At 35.2% G+C, this 20,068-nt stretch overlaps 1 protein-coding gene across 3 annotated transcripts in view; it reads right to left on the bottom strand.

Annotated features, from left to right (window-relative positions):
• Positions 1–20,068, bottom strand: part of VMP1 (vacuole membrane protein 1) — a 134,898-nt gene that overhangs the window by 103,232 nt on the left and 11,598 nt on the right. For 2 of the 3 annotated variants that reach the window (XM_080826039.1, XM_080826040.1), the window contains exons 2-5: positions 11,159–11,260; positions 8,683–8,818; positions 7,263–7,353; positions 5,948–6,058 (exon numbers count right to left, since the gene is read on the bottom strand). In XM_080826039.1, the coding sequence (XP_080682165.1) occupies positions 5,948–6,058; positions 7,263–7,353; positions 8,683–8,818; positions 11,159–11,234 (414 nt within the window). In that variant the 5' untranslated portion in view covers positions 11,235–11,260. Of the gene's footprint in view, positions 1–5,947; positions 6,059–7,262; positions 7,354–8,682; positions 8,819–11,158; positions 11,261–12,539; positions 12,635–20,068 lie in introns of all 3 variants that reach the window. The other variant, XM_080826038.1, reaches the window with a different exon arrangement.

Below are 20,068 nucleotides of genomic sequence, written 5' to 3' on the forward strand. Positions count from 1 at the left end.
TTTAGTATTACTATGACAAGTACAATGATAATGTCTGCTACTGTATTAACAGTAGTAGTAACAGTGGTGTTAACTTCTTGCAATCTGACTTCCATCCCAACCAGGCAATTGAAAAATAAAGACCAGTGATATCTTATATTTTCCTTTTGCTCAACTTCCCTGAAAATTATTTTTTGTAGTTGCTCATTTTTCTTCATACACCATATTGCACTTAAGAAATCCTACAAAGAAAGCCTACGTCTAAATGAAAAGGTCTAAAAACTAAAATAATCTGATTGAATGGAAATGTCTCATACTGAGTCTACTTCTTTTTAACAAAGACTTTACATACTGAATTTGTTTGCTATATTGGTCTTTCATCCATTTCTGATCACTACTGTCTAAAAAGTGTTCGTTTATTTATTCATTTGTTTCTTTGTTTATTAAAGAGAGAGAGAGAGCATGTGAGCACAAGAACATGCACAAGCAGGGGAGTGGCAGAGGGAGACAGAGAAGCAAGCTTCCCAAAGAGCAGGGAGCCTGATGTGGGGCTCAATCCCAGGACTCTGGAATCATAACCTGAGCCGAAGGCAGACATTTAACCCACTGAGCCACCCAGGCGCCCCTAAAAAAGTATTGACAACACTGATGACTGACAAAACTTTGAGCAAACTAGGAAGAGAAGTGAGCTTTATCAACTCAATAAAGTACATTTGCAAAAACCCTACAGCTAACATGATACTTAATGGTGAGAAACTAGAGGCTTTCCTACTAAGATTGGGAACAAGGCATGATGTTCCCCCACCATTTCTGTTCACTACCACACTGGAAGACCTAAGTAATACAGTAAGAAAAGAAAATGAAAAGATATACAGATTAAGATGAAAGAAATAAAACTTATTTGCAGATGAGATGATTATCAATGTAGAAAATCCTAAAGAATAAACAAAAAAGTTCTGAAACATTGTTATAGCAAAGTTGCAGTATACAAAGTTAATATACAAGTCAACTGCTTACTTACATACCAATAATTAACATACACAACCCATGAATTATGCCCCTAGGTAATTACCCAAATGAGTTGAAAATTCATATACACACAAAAACTTAGTGCATGATTGTTCATAGCAGCTTGATTCATAATTGCCATAATATGGAAATAACTGTGATGTCCTTCAGTAAGTGAATGAATAAACAAACTCTGGGGTACATCCAGAAAATGGAATATTATTCAGCATTAAAAAAGAAATGAGGTAGCAAGCCATAAAAAAGACATGGAGGAATTTCTTTCTTTCTTTCTTTCTTTTAAGATTTTTTATTTATTTGAGAGAGAGAGCGAGTGCAGTGGGGAGGGACAGAGGAAGAAGCAGGCTTCCTGCTGAGCAGGGAGGAATTTTAAATTCATACTGTTAAGTGAAAGAAGGCAGAAAAAGACAGATGTATAAATCTAACTATATGACATTTTGAAAAAGCCAAAACTTACAGAGACAATTAAAGGATCGGTAGTTACTAAGGGTTTGTGGGCAGAAGAGAGGTGGAAGGTAGGAATAAATAGGTGGAACATAGGCAATTTTTTTTTTTAAATAAACATATAATGTATTTTTATCCCCAGGGGTACAGGTCTGTGAATCGCCAGGTTTACACATTTCACAGCACTCATCATAGCACATACCCTCCCGGAACATAGGCAATTTTTAGGGCAGTGAAACTATTCCATATAATACTATAATGGAGGATATATCACATTATGTATTTGTCAAACCCACAGAACTGTAAAACAAATAATGAATTCCAATGTAAGCAATTGGCTTTAGTTAATAATATATCAATACTGGCTCAACTGTAACAAATGTATTGTACCAAAGTAAGATATTATTAATAGTGAAATCATCATCAGGTTGTACATCTAAAACTAATATATTTCATGTCAATCATACCTCATTTAAAAAAACAAAACAGGGGTGCCTGGGTGGCTCAGTGGGTTAAAGCCTCTGCCTTCGGCTCAGATCATGATCCCAGGGTCCTGGGATGGAGCCCCGAGTCAGACTCTCTGCTCAGCAGGGAGCCTGCTTCCCCGGACCTTCCTGCCTGCCTCTCTGCCAATTTGTGATCTCTGTCTGTCAAATAAATAAATAAAATCTTTTAATTAAAAAAAAAAACAAAAACACAGGGGAAGCTGTGTGTGGGTATAGAATGATACATGGAAACTTTATCCTTTCTGCAGCCCTAAAACTGGTCCAAAAAATAAAGAATGGAAGCAGAGCAAGCAAGCCAGCCAGCCAGCCAGCCAGAAGTAAGGAAAGGAAGGAAGGGAAGGCAGGAAGGAGGGAAGGAAGGGTGGGCGGGGAGGAAGGAAGGAAGGCAGGCAGGTGAGGGAGGGGAGGGAGGGTCGGTTCATGGGTTGCTCTGTTGGTTAAGCAACTGACTCTTGGTTTTGGCTCAGGTCATGATTTCAGTCAGGGTCCTGAGATCGAGCCCTGGGTATGGAGCCTCCTTAAGATTCTCTCTCTCTCCCTCTCCCTCTGTGTTGCTTGTGGGCATGCTCTCATTCTCTTGCTCTAAAAAGGTGGGGGAGGAAGGAAGGAAGGAACAATGAACGAAGGGAGGGAGGAAGGGAGGAAGGTAAGTAGGTAGGTGAATTCTTAGTCTTTCGCAAACTCCCCTTCTTTTCTGTCCAATCACTGGCACCAGCAACCCATGTGGATCAGGTGAAGATCTCATCTACGTTGCAATATAATTACAAATCCTTTTAAATTTCTCTTTTTAGATACTTATAATACATACTGAATACACAAGTGAAAACAAAACTATTCAGTTAATAGTATCAACATCTACTCAAGTCAAAAACCAACAGTTATCTCTGGCTCCTTGCAAGGTAACCAAATCACAACATCTTTGTACCAATCACATTTCTCTGAGATTTGTCCTGTTCCATCTCAGTGCTACTAACCACTCTTCTGAAATATTAAAAATTTATGCCATCTTTTGGTGTCATTCTGCTTGCCTTCTCTCTGCAAGTTCTTTTTTGTAACTCCCCTCCTCTACATACTTCCTGCTACCTCCACAGAAGCCTTGTCTCTCAGAAGGATTATCATAATTGCCAATCTTCTTTCTCTCCCACTTGCAATCTATCTCCCACACTATAGCCAGTATCATGTACTCAAAATGCGGATCTGGTTATTTTACTTGTATTTAATTTTAGCACATTTAAATAATTCTAAGGGTGCCTGGGTGGCTCAGTTGGTTAACTGTTTGCCTTCAGCTCCAGTCATAATCCCAGAGTCCTGGAATAGAACCCTGCATGGAGAATCTTTGTTCAGTGGGGAGCCTGCTTCTCCCTCTCCTTCCTGCTTGTGCTCTCTGTCACTATCTCTGTCTCTCTCAAATAAATAAATAAAATCTTTAAAAAATTTTTAAAAATAAAATAAAATCTAAATAATTGAAATAAAATATAATAAAAACAATAAGTATTTATTATGAATTTTATAGATATTGTATATAATATTATTGGTTAATATTATATTAATAATTTTATAAATATATAAAAATAAAAATAATAAAAACAAAAAAAATTTATTTAATGCTAAAACGTGACCTGATCCACTCTGGACCCCAGTTTATTATTAGCAGTGATAATGGTACAAAACCATTACTTATTTATTCAGATTTATTTATTTACTTAAAAGAGAGAGAGTGCAAGGGGGAGGGGGCAGAGGGAGAGGGACAGAGAAATTTTAGCAGGCTCCATGCCCAGCGTGGAGCCAGAGGTGGGGCTCAATCTCACTACCCTGAGATCATGACCTGAGTTGAAAGCAAGAGTTAGGCACTTAACTGGCTGCACTGCCACAAAACTTTAAGTACAATGTACTTAAGTACAATGTAATACAATTTCAGATGTTCCTTAACTAATTCTTCATACTTGCTAAACTAGTGCAACATATACAGTACTGACTTTAATGAGAGTATAATACATTCCTTCAAATAGCTCTTGAAGAATTCCTTCTACACTTGTGAAAAGCCTAACCAAACCCTATTAAATCTGCCCTCTGATCCCCCAGCAGAACTACTTAATTTATGAAAGCAAAGACTTGACTTTTCACTCAAATGAATTTTATAATAAATGATTATTTGTATCTTTCTAAATTCTTTACTGGATACATGGATCAATGAAGACATTTTATAAATGTCATTTTATAAAGGTTTCTAATGGATATGAAAAGAAGCAGGAAACATAAAACTTCCTTCTTTCAAATTTCTTTAACTTATTGTGGAATTTCTAAGTTTCATTAGAATCCCTCTTAATATTTGGCAGAATCTGCTACCTGGGTTGCTTTTTAGATAGTTCTAAATTAATCAAATGCTACAAATGAATTCCTTAATCTGGTTTTCCCAAGGAATCTCAGAGAAAAGGTCTAGAAAAGAATAAAAGGTAATCTATAACGGTAATTCTTTTCCCTTCTCCCTAAACCTCTAATAGAGCATTATACTTCTAAAACTGTAATTATTAAAGATACACTATTGTGGATTGGTTCTGAGATTTATGTCCCTATTTGGGATAAAATCAGCAACCAATCATGAATAGAATCCTAAAATTTGAGATTTTAAAGTCCTATAGACTTGAAGAAGTTATGAATTACACATTAATCCTCAAATTATTCTTCAGGCCATTAATTTAGCAGGCTTCTGAACAATCACTCCTTAACACCTACTTCCCTGCTTCAGAAATGAATTCATTGAAACATAAAGATTGGAAGTGTTTGCTGTGTTGAACTTTATTTTGGCAATCAGTACCACTGTGACAATTTTCACCTGTCTTTCCCCAATGAAGATCAAGCTATTTCAAGTATGAAGTTGCTTTCAATTCCTCAGGAACAGGAATACAGTGAAATAAGAGAGGCATCCAGGACACAAAATTTAATGAAACACTCACTCATCAAGTCCATATTTACATGACCCTGAAAATGCCCTTTAAATTCAGTGCCCTAGATGTCTTGCTAGTCATCCCTGGTCCTAGCCCTGCTATAATTTCAATGCATGTGGAAAACCTATCTTTTTTTTTTTTTTAAGATTTTTTATTTATTTATTTGACAGAGACCACAAGTAGGGAGAGAGGCAGGTAGAGACAGAGAGAGGGGGAAGCAGGCTCCTCGCTGAGTAGAGAGCCCGATGCGGGGCTCGATTCCAGGACCCTGGGATCACGACCCGAGCTGAAGGCAGAGACCCCAACCCACTGAGCCACCCAGGCGCCCCGAAAACCTATCTTGTATCTCTCTAATTTCTTAAGTAAAATAGTATTTTAATATAATTTAATATAATATAATTTTTATATATTATATTAAAATATATTATATTTAATATAATTTATATATATAAAAATATATTTTTATTTTTTAGGAGGGGTACATTTTATATTTTGATTTAAAAGGGTTTAAGAAAGCTTTTAATTCTACACACATAATACTTCATTAATCACATTCAGTGAGAATGCCAAAATGACTATCCAGGTGTGTATACATGATATTTGAGGATATGAGGGAAGGCACCATTTCTCATTTGCTGATTAACAGAGAAAGTAAACTGTTCAAATTAATTCTAAGTTTTACATGGCTTGTAAGCCATTACATGGCTTACATGGATAATTTCATATATTTAAAGAACTTCAACTATTAAAATGACAATTGCATAAGCAAAAGAACCATTATTCCAAAATCCAGAAAGATAAAAAACATTTCCTGGCTGAATTAATTTAAGTAAACAATCTCATCTGCTCAAGGGTTTTCCCCTCTTCTCTTTTTAAATCCTCAATCAAAAAGGAAAAACAAAACAGAATTCTAAATCAAACTTACTGATTTGAGGATGAGAATGCTTTTAAGATGCAAAGGTAAGTAAATAAAAATCTTAGAATTTTAACTTCTGAAGTAAAAGCACCAATTAAAACATCTCTTTAAATCTTCCTTATTATTCTTACCAGATAAAGGAGGAAGGTGTGCAGCCCTGTTCCAAGCCCAACAGAAGACAAAATTCCTAAGCCTATCCAGTAGGCATACAAAAGAAATTGTTTCTCTATACGTTGCACATACTGAAAAACAAAAAGGATAGAGTGAAAAAAAAAACAACAGTTTTGTTAAACAAAAATGTGTTATTACCTACAATCAAAATAAAACAAACCAACTAAAATAAGTTTCTAGTAGGAAGAAAGCATTAAGGGTAAAAACCCCTTCAAGAGACCTAATTCTTCTTACATAAAAAATTCATCTAATTGTAATAAAGCTTTTGGTTTAGGCCTTTAAAATCCTACTATTGCAAATGACATTTACAGGAAAAATGCAAATTACTAATAAGATAACTATGAGAATTAAAAGTTTTAAAGATAACTGAAAGTTACAAAGACTTTGTTTAAGAAAAGCATTGTAATAAACAGCAGTGAGAGTGGCAGTTATTTATCCATTTGTGAATGGAACATATTCTTGTTTATCCAAGTAAAAAATGGAATAAAATTATTTTTGTATATTTAAGACCAAGATGTTTTTTAAACAAGAGCCAGCTGAATGAATTCCACTGAGCTATGGACTTGTTGGAGGAATTCCAGACACTAGAGTCTAGATTCTCATACTGGCAAATAAATTAATCTAACCAGTTGCTTACAAACTCTAAATGACACACACAGATTTCTTCAAAATATTTGAAAGAAATGCATTTAAAACTATAAAAACTTCTCTATGATTAGAGGTTAACTGCTTCAAAAAATAAAGTAATACCACTTTTAGAACCATTTCCTATTAGAATACATTAATGTTTTACTATTTTAACAAAAGTTATTAACACAATGTCCTATTTTCCTTCAGTTGTATTGTACTTACGGACTACAGACAAATGAATGTCTCCCTTTTCATACATATAAAACCTAACCTTCAATCGAGGATGACTATATCTGGACAGATCACAGGAGGGTGTTATAGAAAATATGAAGACTTTGGTGCTGACTAAAGGATTCATGCTGTTCTGACTAAACATCATCAGGAAAGTTACATTCAAATCCTTGAAAGTAAAAATGATCTATGCCAAATATAAAGGCTCAGCAGCCATCAACTGCCGCAAGAATATTTTTAATATTTGGTCTTAAAAGAAAGACAGTAAGATATCAGTTATGAGATAAATTTAAAAAACAAAACCAAGTCTAAAAATGTGGAGGGCAGAAATTTTATCAAACCCACAATAGTTCCATTTTGAAACTGTTTGGGAGGCACGAGGTACAAGAACGGAAAAGCTGCTGAACCTCTTACCTGTTGATGTGCTCCTTCAACATAATATGTAGCTATAAGTACAGCAAGCAGCAGTAAAAAAGACACCACAATGCTTTGACGATGCCATAATCTTAAAAACAATTTAAAAACAAAAACAAATGAAATATCTCACAGGACTTATCACTCCCAAAACATGTTCTTGTTGAAGCACTTAGGTTATTTAGCATAGCTATAGAATCAGTTTTTTTTGGACTGACTCTTCTAACTCTTCTGTCCTTAAACACGATGGTCTCTTGGGGTACAAAAGGAGGTCAAGAGAAGATAAATGGGTACAGAACATCCAATTTCTTAATCATAAACCCTACTGTAGCCTTTCCTTTACCCAAAAAAGACTGATCTTGTTTACATCCCAACTTCTCACTGGGAGAGGCATCATAATATAATGAGAAAAGCACTGGCCTTCAAGTTAGAGGACCTGGGTCAAAGTCCCTAAGTATTGCACTTTGAGAGAGACACTTAACCAATCTGATTCTATTTCTTGTTTTATGATTCTATTTCTTGTTTTATGATTAAAATCATAATACAGTTGACCACAACACAGGTCAGAATTGCACAGGAGTATATGTGGATTTTTTTTTTACAGTATAGTGCTATAAATATATTTTCTCTTCTTTATGATTTTCTTAATAACATTTTCTTCTCCCTAGCTTATTATAAGAATATAGTATATAATACATACACAAAGCTTCTGGTCAAAAGTAGGCTATTAGTAATTACGTTTTTGAGGAGTCAAAAGTTGTATTTTCAACTATGTGGGGGTTGGCACCCCCAATCCCCATGTTGTTCAAGGGTCAACTGTAATCATGTATTTGTTTTACTAGTTTCAGAGTTGCTTTAAGGATCAAATGAACTGAAAAATGTTACAAAATGTTTTATAAGCTCTAAGTACAATAAAAATGTAGGACATTATTAAAGATAATAACTTAGAAAAGCAAGCCCAAAATGATAAGGCATGCAAAAGTTCAAGTTGGTCTTTATGAGATCTGAAACAGGGCTCATAAGTATTAATCTTAAAGATACAACACATTTCCTTGGCAGAGTCCTTCTTCATTGGCTCAAATTATCAGTAAAAGTGCCATGTATCCTGAACCCTGGCCTACTAAAGAATCAGTGTATCTATTGCACACAGGCCCAACTTCTCTCTCATTTCCTATGTTTCTCCTTTGCATAAAAGATTCAACATAAGACAAGGGTCAACTGTAATAATCCAGTGAGCAAATAGCAATATGTTCCCCTAATCTATTTTTCTTCAAACTACAGAAAGGAAAATAAATATGTTCCTAAAACATTCTAAATTTAATTCATTTTGAAAGAGCAGTTGGTAGAGAGTAGGAGAATGTTAAAGATTTCTAAAATTAGTAAATAAGGTTTATATAAAAGGTAATAGAAGACTCTTTACTTTGAGGTCCATTCCTTCAAGATTACTAGGATTTCCAGAGAAAAATACTGCAAGGTAATGAGTGGCTGTCTCCATAGGACAATATTCTGCCTTTCTTCCCGATCCCTCCTCTTCTTTTCATTCATTGAAGAGGGGTCTGAAAAACAGCGCAGAAATCTAAACAGAATGTTCACTTTTTCCAATCACTTTAAAAATTTATCTACTTTCCATCCCACATTTGAAAGACTGCATATTAACCTCAAAAAACAAGCAATGTGTTCACACGATAAGTCCTAGACAGACTAAGTGCTTCTACTCTACTCTTCTACTCTGAGAACTATTTTTGTAATCATTTCATTCTCAAGACACAAGTTTCCTTTCTTGTATGCTATTGGGATACTAAGTTAGCCCATCTTCTATGAAGGGCAATTAGTATCATATTACAGAACAAAGTGGTTTAGAGTTCAAAATAGGAAGGCAAACTTCTTGGTTCCAAATCCTGGCTACTAGTCATGTGACCCTGCGCAAGTTAGTTAACCCTTCCATGTCTCAGTTTTCCCCTTTCTAAAATGAAGATGAAAATAGTACTTACTTTTTTAGGGTCACTGCAAAGATTAAATGAGCTAATGTATGTAAAGCTTTCAGAAGAGTCTGACACTTAATAAGTGTGTAAGTGTACAATTAAGGTCATTATCAAAATTACAAATGCATATACCCTATAACCCAGTAATCGCATTTCTAAGAATGATTAGGTATGAGGTAAAATGTCTCTTGTACAAGTTTATTAAACGCAATGTTACCTGTCTAAGCAAAAGATTATGAACAACTTAAATGTTAACAGCAGAAGTCAGAGGAGTGATTAAAGTATGGTATACTCATACAATGGGATATTAAGCAGCCATAATGAAGAAGTTCTTCATGTGCAATTATAGCACAATCTCTAGGAAATATTAAGCAAAAAAAAAATAAAAAAAAAAAAAGCTCACAGTACAGGAGAGTAAATGTGTCATACTAACATTAATTTGAAATTCCAAGGGGTGTGCAGCAGGGGAAGAATATATAAAAGTACATGCTTTTTGAAAGAAAGGACAGAAAAAAAAACATGCAAAAGCTCCTAATATGAAAGAGACTATATGATATATGCATGCCTATCTCTGAATCCTGAAACTCTTGGTGAAATGATATAAAATTTATCAATGATCAGAGTAACCAAAAGTCAGATAAGTGCTGCAAAATGTCTTCTGCAAGGCAATGTAGTGATTAAGACAAAGAGAAACTACTATTTCAGAGAGCCTGTACTTCTTCCAATATAAGAGAATTTTTATGATATATTAGCACCATGCCAAAGTATTATTTCCAATATGTTTGAGATGCCAAACAATTTAGAAGTCAAAAAGAAAACCATTACAATTAAGAGAAGTGAAAAATCTTTCATTGCCCTTTAAACGCATTATGGAAAGTTCCTACTTGAACCATCTATGTAAATAAAAGCAGTAATTTTCAGGGTTTTCAGGGCTTTTTTTTCCCCTTTGGTAAATGTATGAATAACAGTCAAATACACTGAAATTTACCACAAACTCCAAATTTGGTGAAAATATAAATTTGTCACAAATGAAAAATTTAAAATAAACCCAAAATGATCACATTCTGACTTTTTTGATATTTGTGTATTTAGGATTAGTGTAATAAGTAACTTTATAATTTGCTTCTAAAGTTACAAAATGGCATGATAAAACTGAGCACCAAACAATACCAAATAAATACTTAACACGCCATAAGATTAACAAATAATAATCTTGTACCTAAAACACTGCTGATGTGACTGTGACTAGGCTGCTTCGGCTATCACTATCAAAATTCACCATATAGGCACTGGCCCATAATTACATTTACTATGAGGAGTAAACAAAAGATAATTACAGTAGACCCCCCTTATCTGTAGGGGACATGTTCCAAGATCCCCAGTGGATGCCTGAAGCCACAGACAGTACTGAACCCTATATATAATATATTTTTCCTATATCTATATAGCTGTGATAGTTTAATTTATAAATTAGGTAGCAAGATTTACAGCAGTAATAATAAAACACTTATAAAAATATACTATAAGTTATATGAATGTTAACTCTCTCAAAGTGTCTTACTGTACTGTCCTTCTTAAGATTACGTGATATGATAAAATGTCTATGTGATGAGATGAAGTGAAGTGAATGAGGTAGGCATTGTAACCTGGCATTAGGTTATTACTGACCTTCTAATAATAGATCATTCTGTTTCTGGACTGCAGTTGGCCACAGGTAACTGAAACCGTGGAAAAAGAAAATGCAGACAAGGGGCAGGGGGGACTTCTATAATCTTATATAAGACATACAAGAATCTTATTTTCTTATTATATTAACAAAGGACAGTAAGTATTTGATATATTTCTATTTTACTTCAATGGAAAGGATATAAATTAAACCTGCAGATCTTCTCCCTCCAAACCACCATAATTTACCTGTGAAGTTTCCATTATATTGTTCCTTGTTCATTGCTACACGTCTCTGGTCACAATTTTTTCCATTCTCTGCCATTTCATAGATCAGTAATTCTTGAGGAGCTAATAAAGCAAATAAAATCCAATGATATGTTACATACTTCTACTTTGCATTTATGATTGAATAAAACTGAGAAACAACATGGTAGTAATATTCTGTATGTTATCTGAATAATGTGTTTATACTTTGATTTTCTTTTATAACCAAGATTTGAATAATTTGTATAGAAACTCTAATAGAAATAGTAAAAATATAAAAGCCATGTAGTTGTACACCTTTTTCAGTCATTCTAGTTATCTTCCAGATTAAAATTTAGAGGCAATTTGTCCACTGCAGAAGGAGATAAAATACTAGCACCTTCAAATATTGATAAGCTATAATATCTGAAGTTTGGGGGGGGAGGGGCAGAGGGAGAGAGAGAATCCTTTTTTTTTTTTTTAAAGATTTTTAAATTTATTTGTCAGAGAGAGAGCGTGCACAAGCAAGGAAGCAGCAACAGAGGGAGAAGCAGGCTCCCCGCTGAGCAAGAAGCCCGATATGGGACTCAATCCCAGGACCCTGGGATCATGACCTGGGCCAAAGGCAGACGCTTGACCCACTGAGCCACCCAGGTGTCCCAAGAATCTTTTTTTTTTTTTTTTTAAGATTTTATTTATTTAACACAGAGAGACAGAGAGAGAGCACCCGCACGTGCACAAGCAGGGGAGGGGCAGAGGGAGAGGGAGAACAGACTCCCAGCTGAATGCAGAGCCTGACACAGAGCTTAATCCCAGGACCCAGAGATCATGACCTGAGCCTAAGTCAGATGCTTAACCGACTGAGCCACCAGGTGCCCCAAAAGAGAACCTTAAGCAGGTTCCACGCCCAGCACAGAGCCCAATATGAAGCTTGATTTCAAAACCCTGAGATCATGACCTGAGCCGAAATCAAGAGTCAGATGCTTAACTGACTGAGCCACCCAGATGCTCCTGAAGTCTTTCTGATTCATAATTGAATATTATACACACTACTCAAATTTTATCCATCTTTCATATTTTTTAAAGCATTATTAGAAAAAAATGGATTATACTACCAAACATGTCAAAAATGTTGATACACATCGAAGGCAAATTAGGAAAAAATTCTACTGAAAAAAAAAATGGGCCTAAAAAATAAAAATTATAAGTGTTTAAGATATGTTAAATGTACTCTTTATATCATGCTTCATATTACATGTAGAAGTATAAATTTTTACTTTAAATCCCTGTATTACAGGGGTGCCTGGGTGGCTCAGTGGGCAGCATTTCAGTGATGTCAGTGTCTTTCATTCAGTGCTTATTTTAAAAATTCTGAAATCTGTACCAGGCTCTGAAGACATAAATATGAATAACACAAGGTCCTTGTCCTCCAAAGGGTTCTTTCTTCTGCTATGGAAGCCAGATGAGCACAGGATTTCACTTAAAATGAAATAGATATACAGTATCTAACTTAGTGGGAAGAAAACAGATTTTGGAGTCTAACAGAACTGGATTCAAACTCAAACTCTGTAAGTATCTACTCCATGAGCTTGGACAAATTTCTCAATCTCTCTAAACAAGAGTTTCTTTAACCTGTAAAATAGAGATAACATGACACATATCAAAGGGTTGTTATGAGGATCAAACAAGGTAATGCATATAAAATACTAATACATTGTCTCACTTTTCATATGAACTCAAGATATATACTAGTTGTAATGATGAGGAATAAAGTACAGTAGGCAAATATGGGAGCTCAGAGTTCAGTATATTCAGAAGAGTTCATTAAAGCTGGAAATTTTGATTCTGCAAACTTAAGTCATACTTATGTGAAAATGTTTTCAAAAGATATAGTCCAAGCAATTACAAAAAAAGACAAAATGAAGTTATTTTGTGAAAATCTCTAAAACCAGAGCATTACAATCGGTTCACAAAATGTAAATGTATTCCACAAATCACGCTTTCTGAATAAGATTAACTGAGGATACTGAAGTGGACCAAAAAATAAAGGAGTGTAGGATTTTCTATCTCCTAATCACTTAACTAGAAACCATACTTAAGTTCTGTAAAAACTTAAAACTGGTACATTCATATTAAGATAAATTCTGTACCCAATTTTTTTTCAGAGATGAACAGCCATTCACCTACGTTGCAATAAATAAAATGTAATTAATTTGTGGCAAAAAGATAAAGAAGTCACAAAGGGGCATATGTGCTATGAAAAACAAATCCTAAAACTTGTCCCTCTGCAAAATAGCATAACTGACCTCATTTCCCCAGGTTTACTCTTTCCCGTAGTATCGCCTTTAAGAGATAAAAACTTTTGGGTGCCTGGGTTGCTCAGTCGGTTTTCTGCCTTTGCCACAGGTCATGATCCCAGGGTCCTAGGATGGAGTCCCGAATCAGGCTTCTTGCTCAGAAGCATCAGGCTCCTTGCTCAGAAGGGAACCTGTTTCTCCTTCTCCTTCTGCCTGTCCCTCTCTCTCAGTTTGTAACTTCTCTGTCTCTATCAAATAAATAAATTCTTTAAAAAAAAAAAAGATTAAAAACTTTTATCCAGAACAATGAGTCCATTTGAGTCCTTACTTATGACGATGGTATTATGCAATTGTTTGAAGATGTTTTTAAAGATATTGCAACAGGAATTTTCATTTGAGCAAATAATGTGTTCTTACACAATATCTTAAAAAAGAAAGCAGCTTACTGACATTTCCTACTCAAAAAACTCTCTGGAAAACAAAAAAGTCCGGAATTTAGTTTTGTAAGAAATAGCCAAGGGAACGAAGTTATTTTCTTTTAATCAGTCTACTTATTACAAAATAAGTTCACAGTTTTAAAAACAACTTTTGAAAAACTTGTGCCATTCCCAAAAGAACTATAAATATAAAGCCAAACATGCAAAGAATCACCTGTGTTCTAAATAGTTAAGCTTATAGGGGTGCCTGGGTGGCTCAGTCATTAAATGTCTGCCTTCAGTTGGGGTCATGATCCCAGGGTCCTGGGATCAAGCCCCGCATCTGGCCCACTGCTCTGCAAGGAGCCTGCTTCTCCCTCTCCCACTCCCCCTGCTTTTGTTCACTCTCTCGCTCTGTCAAGATTTTATTTAAATAAAATCTTTAAATAAATAAGTAGTTAAGCTTACAAAAGCATGAAAACTTTTTTTGGACTTTAACAATTTTAAAAAATATTTTACACTATTTCTTGTCTTTTAAAACTCCCTTGAAAACACCTTCAATTCCTTCGTCTTCATCTTCCTCAATCATATTTACACTTCTCAAAACTGCACTGTCCCTGGAACAACCTGCATCCTTATGGTCTGTGAGTACAGGTGAATGTAACTGGAGAAAAATCACCCAACTCTTCAGCTATTTTAAATTCATACTCTCTCTCCTCTCTGAAAGTAAATAAATGAAGTCTCTAAAAACATTTTTTTTTTGAAATTTGTGATGGCAGTCAGATTCCTATGCATGGGGATAAATCCAAAGTATTCCTGGCCTGTTTATAGGACTGAAATCTCAAACAGGAATCGAGCACATATTTCTGACATTCGATGGAGCTTATTTTGCAGTGAAAGTTGTAATATCAATTTTAATAGCATGCAACTAAGTTAAGTTTTATTTTTAGGAATGAAACTGTTAAAATAAACTATAGGTCTATGGATAGGATTAGAAGACAAAAAAGGAAAGAAGCATAACTTATCAAATAATAATTTTCTTTGTGAAAATATATCTAGATACAAGGAATGCTTTATAAAGGTTGCAACTAGCAGATTTTAAATATAGCTGAAGCATTTAAAATGAAAGGTTGAAATTAAGATATGTGGGGTCTTTTGTTTCTGGCAGAAGTGCTGAGAAAATACTGCCAAAATCAGCTCACAAAGGTTCTTTGTAGGTTGTACATCCACTGCTAAGACTATAATACTCCATTCATTTTAAACATTAGCTACACTTGTAATACAAAAACAATGTGAAACTGAATTACTTTGAATTCCCTAAAGCAACACAGAATACATTTATGGATGACATGAAAATAGCAAATCCCAGAGTAACATCAGTGGAGAATTTAATAAAGAAAAAGAAAAGAGTGATGAAGCCACCAATTCTAATTTTCTTGGTCACTGTATTCCAAAATAAAATGAACACACTTCCTTAAAAAAAAATCATTTATTCAAATGACTCTACTTTCTCACAAAAATATTAAGTCAGGTTTCTCAATAATGCACACTGTTCTTCCTACAAGGCATGCAAAGACAGCCAACTTGAATATTTCAGTAAACTTTCTTGCTTTTAGAAGTGTGTATAACTAGACTATTTAGTATATTCATTCAAAGAGTACTTCAAAATAGCTGTATTATTTCTCTAGAACTATTAAGAAATTGAAATTTATTATTGGAAACTTAATAATCTAAACAAACAGTAATAAATATATTTTGACCAGTGAGGCTTTCATATGGTTTGTACAGGGGTAAAAAGCCAAAGGTAATTCAAACATCATGCACAGTATCACTGACTATTAGATCATCTGACTCTAGAAGCCAGAGATTATCACATGGTTGAGCAGTGTAAAAGTATGTTCTCTGAAAAATTCATTATTTGAATAAGAATACATGAAAAAAGAAGTCCTTGAATCTTTTTGAACTTCTTTTTTAAAAAAATTATTTATTTATTTTCGAGGGAGGGGAAGGTGGAGGTACAGAAGGAGAGGGAGAGAATCCTCAAGCAGCTCCTCCACTGAACACAGAGCCCCACATGAGGCTCAATGCAGGGCTCAATCCCAGGACCCTGAGATTGTGACCTGAGCCGAAATCAAGAGCTGGCCACTTAACCAACTGAGCCATCAGGCACCCCTCTTTTTGAACTTTCTAAAGTCTATGGGAATTCAACAAATTAAAACACCAAGTTAGGATACAATTTAAAGGCATTCGAAATCTCTCTCTCGCTCTCTCTCTCTATATATATCCCAATAATCAGTTAAGAGGTTATGAAGGTATATATTTCTGGCTTAAAATGTCCCTCAACTTAATTTAGTGAAGTGTAAAATACATTGAACAGTCTCCTAATTGTTGAAAAGGCCATTGCTCCAGATCTAATTTTTAATTACATAAAATTTTAAGTAAAAATCCCTATTTTAAAAAGATACAACCTGGAGGACATTTTAGGGACCCCCTTCCTTGAGAGTTTCATAGGTTTGGGGGGAATGTTTATCTCTCATGTACAATACATAAAAATGTAATTCTATGTTCCTTTGGGTAAAAGCATGATATTATTTTATTATTTTTTATTTTTTTAAGATTTTTATTTATTTGCCAGAGAGAGAGAGAGAACACACAAGCAGGCAGAGAGGCAGGCAGAGAGGCAGGCAGAGGCAGCAAGAGAAGCAGGCTCCCTGCTGAGCAAGGAGCCCGATGCGGGACTTGATCCCACGACTCTGGGATCATGACCTGAGCCAAAGGCAGCGGCTTAACCAACTGAGCCACCCAGGCGTCCCCATGATATTATTTTAATACAGAAAATATGTAACTTGTAAAATTACAGTTTGAAAAATCCCATCTCTCATTTTCTCTCAATCTACTAAACGTTCACTCAGTTTTTCATAACCAACACAATCTTAGCAAATCATTTTCACCAAAAAGATGGGGGACTAAGGTTCCAAAGTTGGGAGATTCAGCTAACTGTGAGACCTTGGGACTGTTACTCCACATTTCTGCATCTCTCTTTCCCATCCAATTATCAGGCACATATAATAAATTACTGCCATAATTTTCTTTCTATTCTAATACTCTTAAGAACTCTACTTAGCCCAAGGTTAAGGTTTGGGTTTATGTAACAAAAACTACTCTGTATAGTGATTTATAGTTTACATACAGATTAGCTAAACTGATACTAACAACCCTTTGTAGGGAACAGTTATTTTAATCCTTGCCTTCTACAAATGAGAAATTCAAGGGCTGGATGGGCCCTAAATTGCAATTCAGCAGCATATAAATGGCAAAGTGAGAGTCCAACTTTACATTTCTACATCCAAATTTAATGCTTCCTCTACTACACAAAACAGTCCAGCGAGATCCTTTCAATTCTCACCAAGGAATTCCGGAGTCACAGAAAAAACAAAATGGTAATAAAATAGTTCCAAAAGTTTAACATGTTCTAATATTTACAAACATTTCCCATTAGTAGAATCAGGAGAACATTCATCTCTGTCGATTCTCACAAACAGACAAATAACGGACAGTCATTAAAATTGGATGACTTTACCCTTGGTTCTTTCAGTCATTTCTTTGTGTGTTTTTACTATTTGTGCATGTCTGACAAAATTTTAAGTTCAGATTGCTTAACAGACTCCCTAACTTTACTGCCTCTAAAAACCTGGGGAATATAAACTAGCCCATACAAGTCATTAGTAAGAGAATAAGCTAAATCACAGAATATTTGTAAGTGACAAAGGCACACATTTCAGATTATTTAAATCAAAATGAAGGATTTTATCCATATAGTTCTAAGTTTTATGATCAATGAAACAGATTTTTTTAAATTATCCACAGTTTGGAAAAAATACTAGAACTTGCTGTATGTTATCCATCCACTGAAATGGTAATAATGTTCCTACTACACCCATTAAGACTGGTAAATGGAAGTAACTGTTGGTATTTTTTGGTCATTCAACATTAAAGAGACCAGAATGATCTACAGCACCTGCTACTTTGAATTGTCATTGTTTGCCCACTTTAAAGGGTATTTTGGGTTTCATTTTCTCTTCAGTATTAAATAGCTTCCCGATAATAATCATTTAGGAACCTTCACTTCTACCTTAAGAAAATTAGAACCTACTGAGTAGATAAAATATGATGTAATTATGCATAACAATGAATTCTTAGCATCCACATGGCTTCACGATAGAGTTTTATAAAATAATAAACTAAAATACTGCACATGGAAAAATGTAAATGAAACTTTTCAGTAACATTTACTATGTGATGTCAGGTACATGTACTAGGAAGTTTGACAGTAAAATGGACCCTGGATTGGATATATTCTTTGAGAAATCACGGTTTCACAAAGGAAAGAGGCAGTCTCCAAGGTCCTCTTCCATCCCTTCAAAAAAATAAGTAAACTACACAACAGACCCAGAGAGACTGAATGGTCTGAGTTAGGTGATTGCGAGGCATGGTGGGAAAGGAAGAAAACCTGAGCAGTAGGAAAGAGACAGGAGCAACAGGCAATTCAGAAGTCTCAAGCTACCCTGAGAAAACATTCTGAGAGCAACATCCCTTTAGGAAGACTGAACTTCGAGGTGGGAAGCTGTATTAGTGACTTTCTCTTTAGGCAAAAACCCATGAAGAAAAACAGAATGTCACCTCAAAATCTGCAACTTTGGCATACTGATTACTTTGAATTAAAGGCACTTTTAAGAAACGGCACTCTGTTTCTTTCTTTTTTTTTTTTTTTTAAGATTTTACTTATTTATTTGACAGAGATCACAAGTAGGCAGAGAGACGGGAGGAAGCAGGCTCCCCGCTGAGCAGAGAGCCCGATGCGGGGCTCGATCCCAGGACTCTGGGATCATGACCTGAGCCGAAGGCAGAGGCTTTAACCCACTGAGTCACCCAGGTGCCCCGGCACTCCGTTTCTCAAAATGGACACTTTGACTCTCCTTTTTCTTCCTGAAAGTAAGAAACAGAACTTCCGTGTAAAAGGTACCCTCCCTGTACCAGGAGGAAGACATTCTTATCACCAGAGATGGGAACTTGGGGCTGATAAATCTGTACAAACTTTGTCATATTAACCCTTATCTTCCTAGATATTTCTTCACCATTTACTACCTCTAGATCAAACTTCTTTGTCAATTCTTCACAAATTTATTGTTCTTGGTCTAAAAGGTATAAAAGCGTCCTGCTTTGGTCACTTCTTGGGGTCTTCATTCTCTTGTGAAGGGTCCCATTTACATGTAAAAAAATAAGTAAAGTTTGTATGCTTTTCTCCTATTAATATGTCTTGTATCAGTTTAATTCCTAGGTCCAGCAGGAGACCCAAAAAAGGTAGAGAATATTTCCTCTGCTGCAACCACAAAGGCCACTGATGTAGTCCCAAATCAGAGGTGCCTTTCTAGCTCTCAGCAGAAGTAGAAGTAAACCCTCTTTGTAAATTAGGTCTGCCGGACTCCAACAGAATAAGATCAATCAATAAACTCACAAAAGTTCCAGGAAACAAGCCATTATCAGTATAGACCCCTCCAATTGACCCCACCAATCCCCTACCTCTTCAGGACAAGAACAACAGATATCAGAGATTCAAGTACAGATTAAGTATATTATAGAATAGCTATGTATATAACGTTTACAGAACAAAAGATGAAATTATAAAGATGAACACATGATAAAAACTAACACACCTTATGAAAGAAAGAAAAGCAAATGGAACTTTTAGAAATAATAACTGTTGAAAATAAAAGCCAACGGATGGATTAAATGCATGGATCAAACACAGATAAAGTGAACTGGATGAGCTATCCAGGGAATTTATTAAGAACGCAGCAGAGATAAGATGGAAAATATAAGCAAATAAGAGACACAGAGGACAGAATGAGAAGGTCTATTATTTCTTTAATTGCAGTCCCAGAAGAATATAAGGAATGGGATAAATGTAAATTCAAAAAGATAAAGACCTGGAGCACCTAGATGGCTCAGTGGGTTAAAGCCTCTGCCTTTGGTTCAGGTCATGATCCCAGAGTCCTGGGATGGAGCTCTGCATCAGGCTCTCTGCTCAGCAGGGAGCCTGCTTCCCCCGCCCCCTCTCTGCCTGCCTCTCTGCCTACTTGTGATCTCTGTCTGTCAAATAAATAAATAAAATCTTAAAATAAAAAAAAAGATAAAGACCT

This window comes from Martes martes (genome assembly GCF_963455335.1).
Source record: "Martes martes genome assembly, chromosome: 16".
In the NCBI taxonomy this organism is placed as follows: domain Eukaryota; kingdom Metazoa; phylum Chordata; class Mammalia; order Carnivora; family Mustelidae; genus Martes; species Martes martes.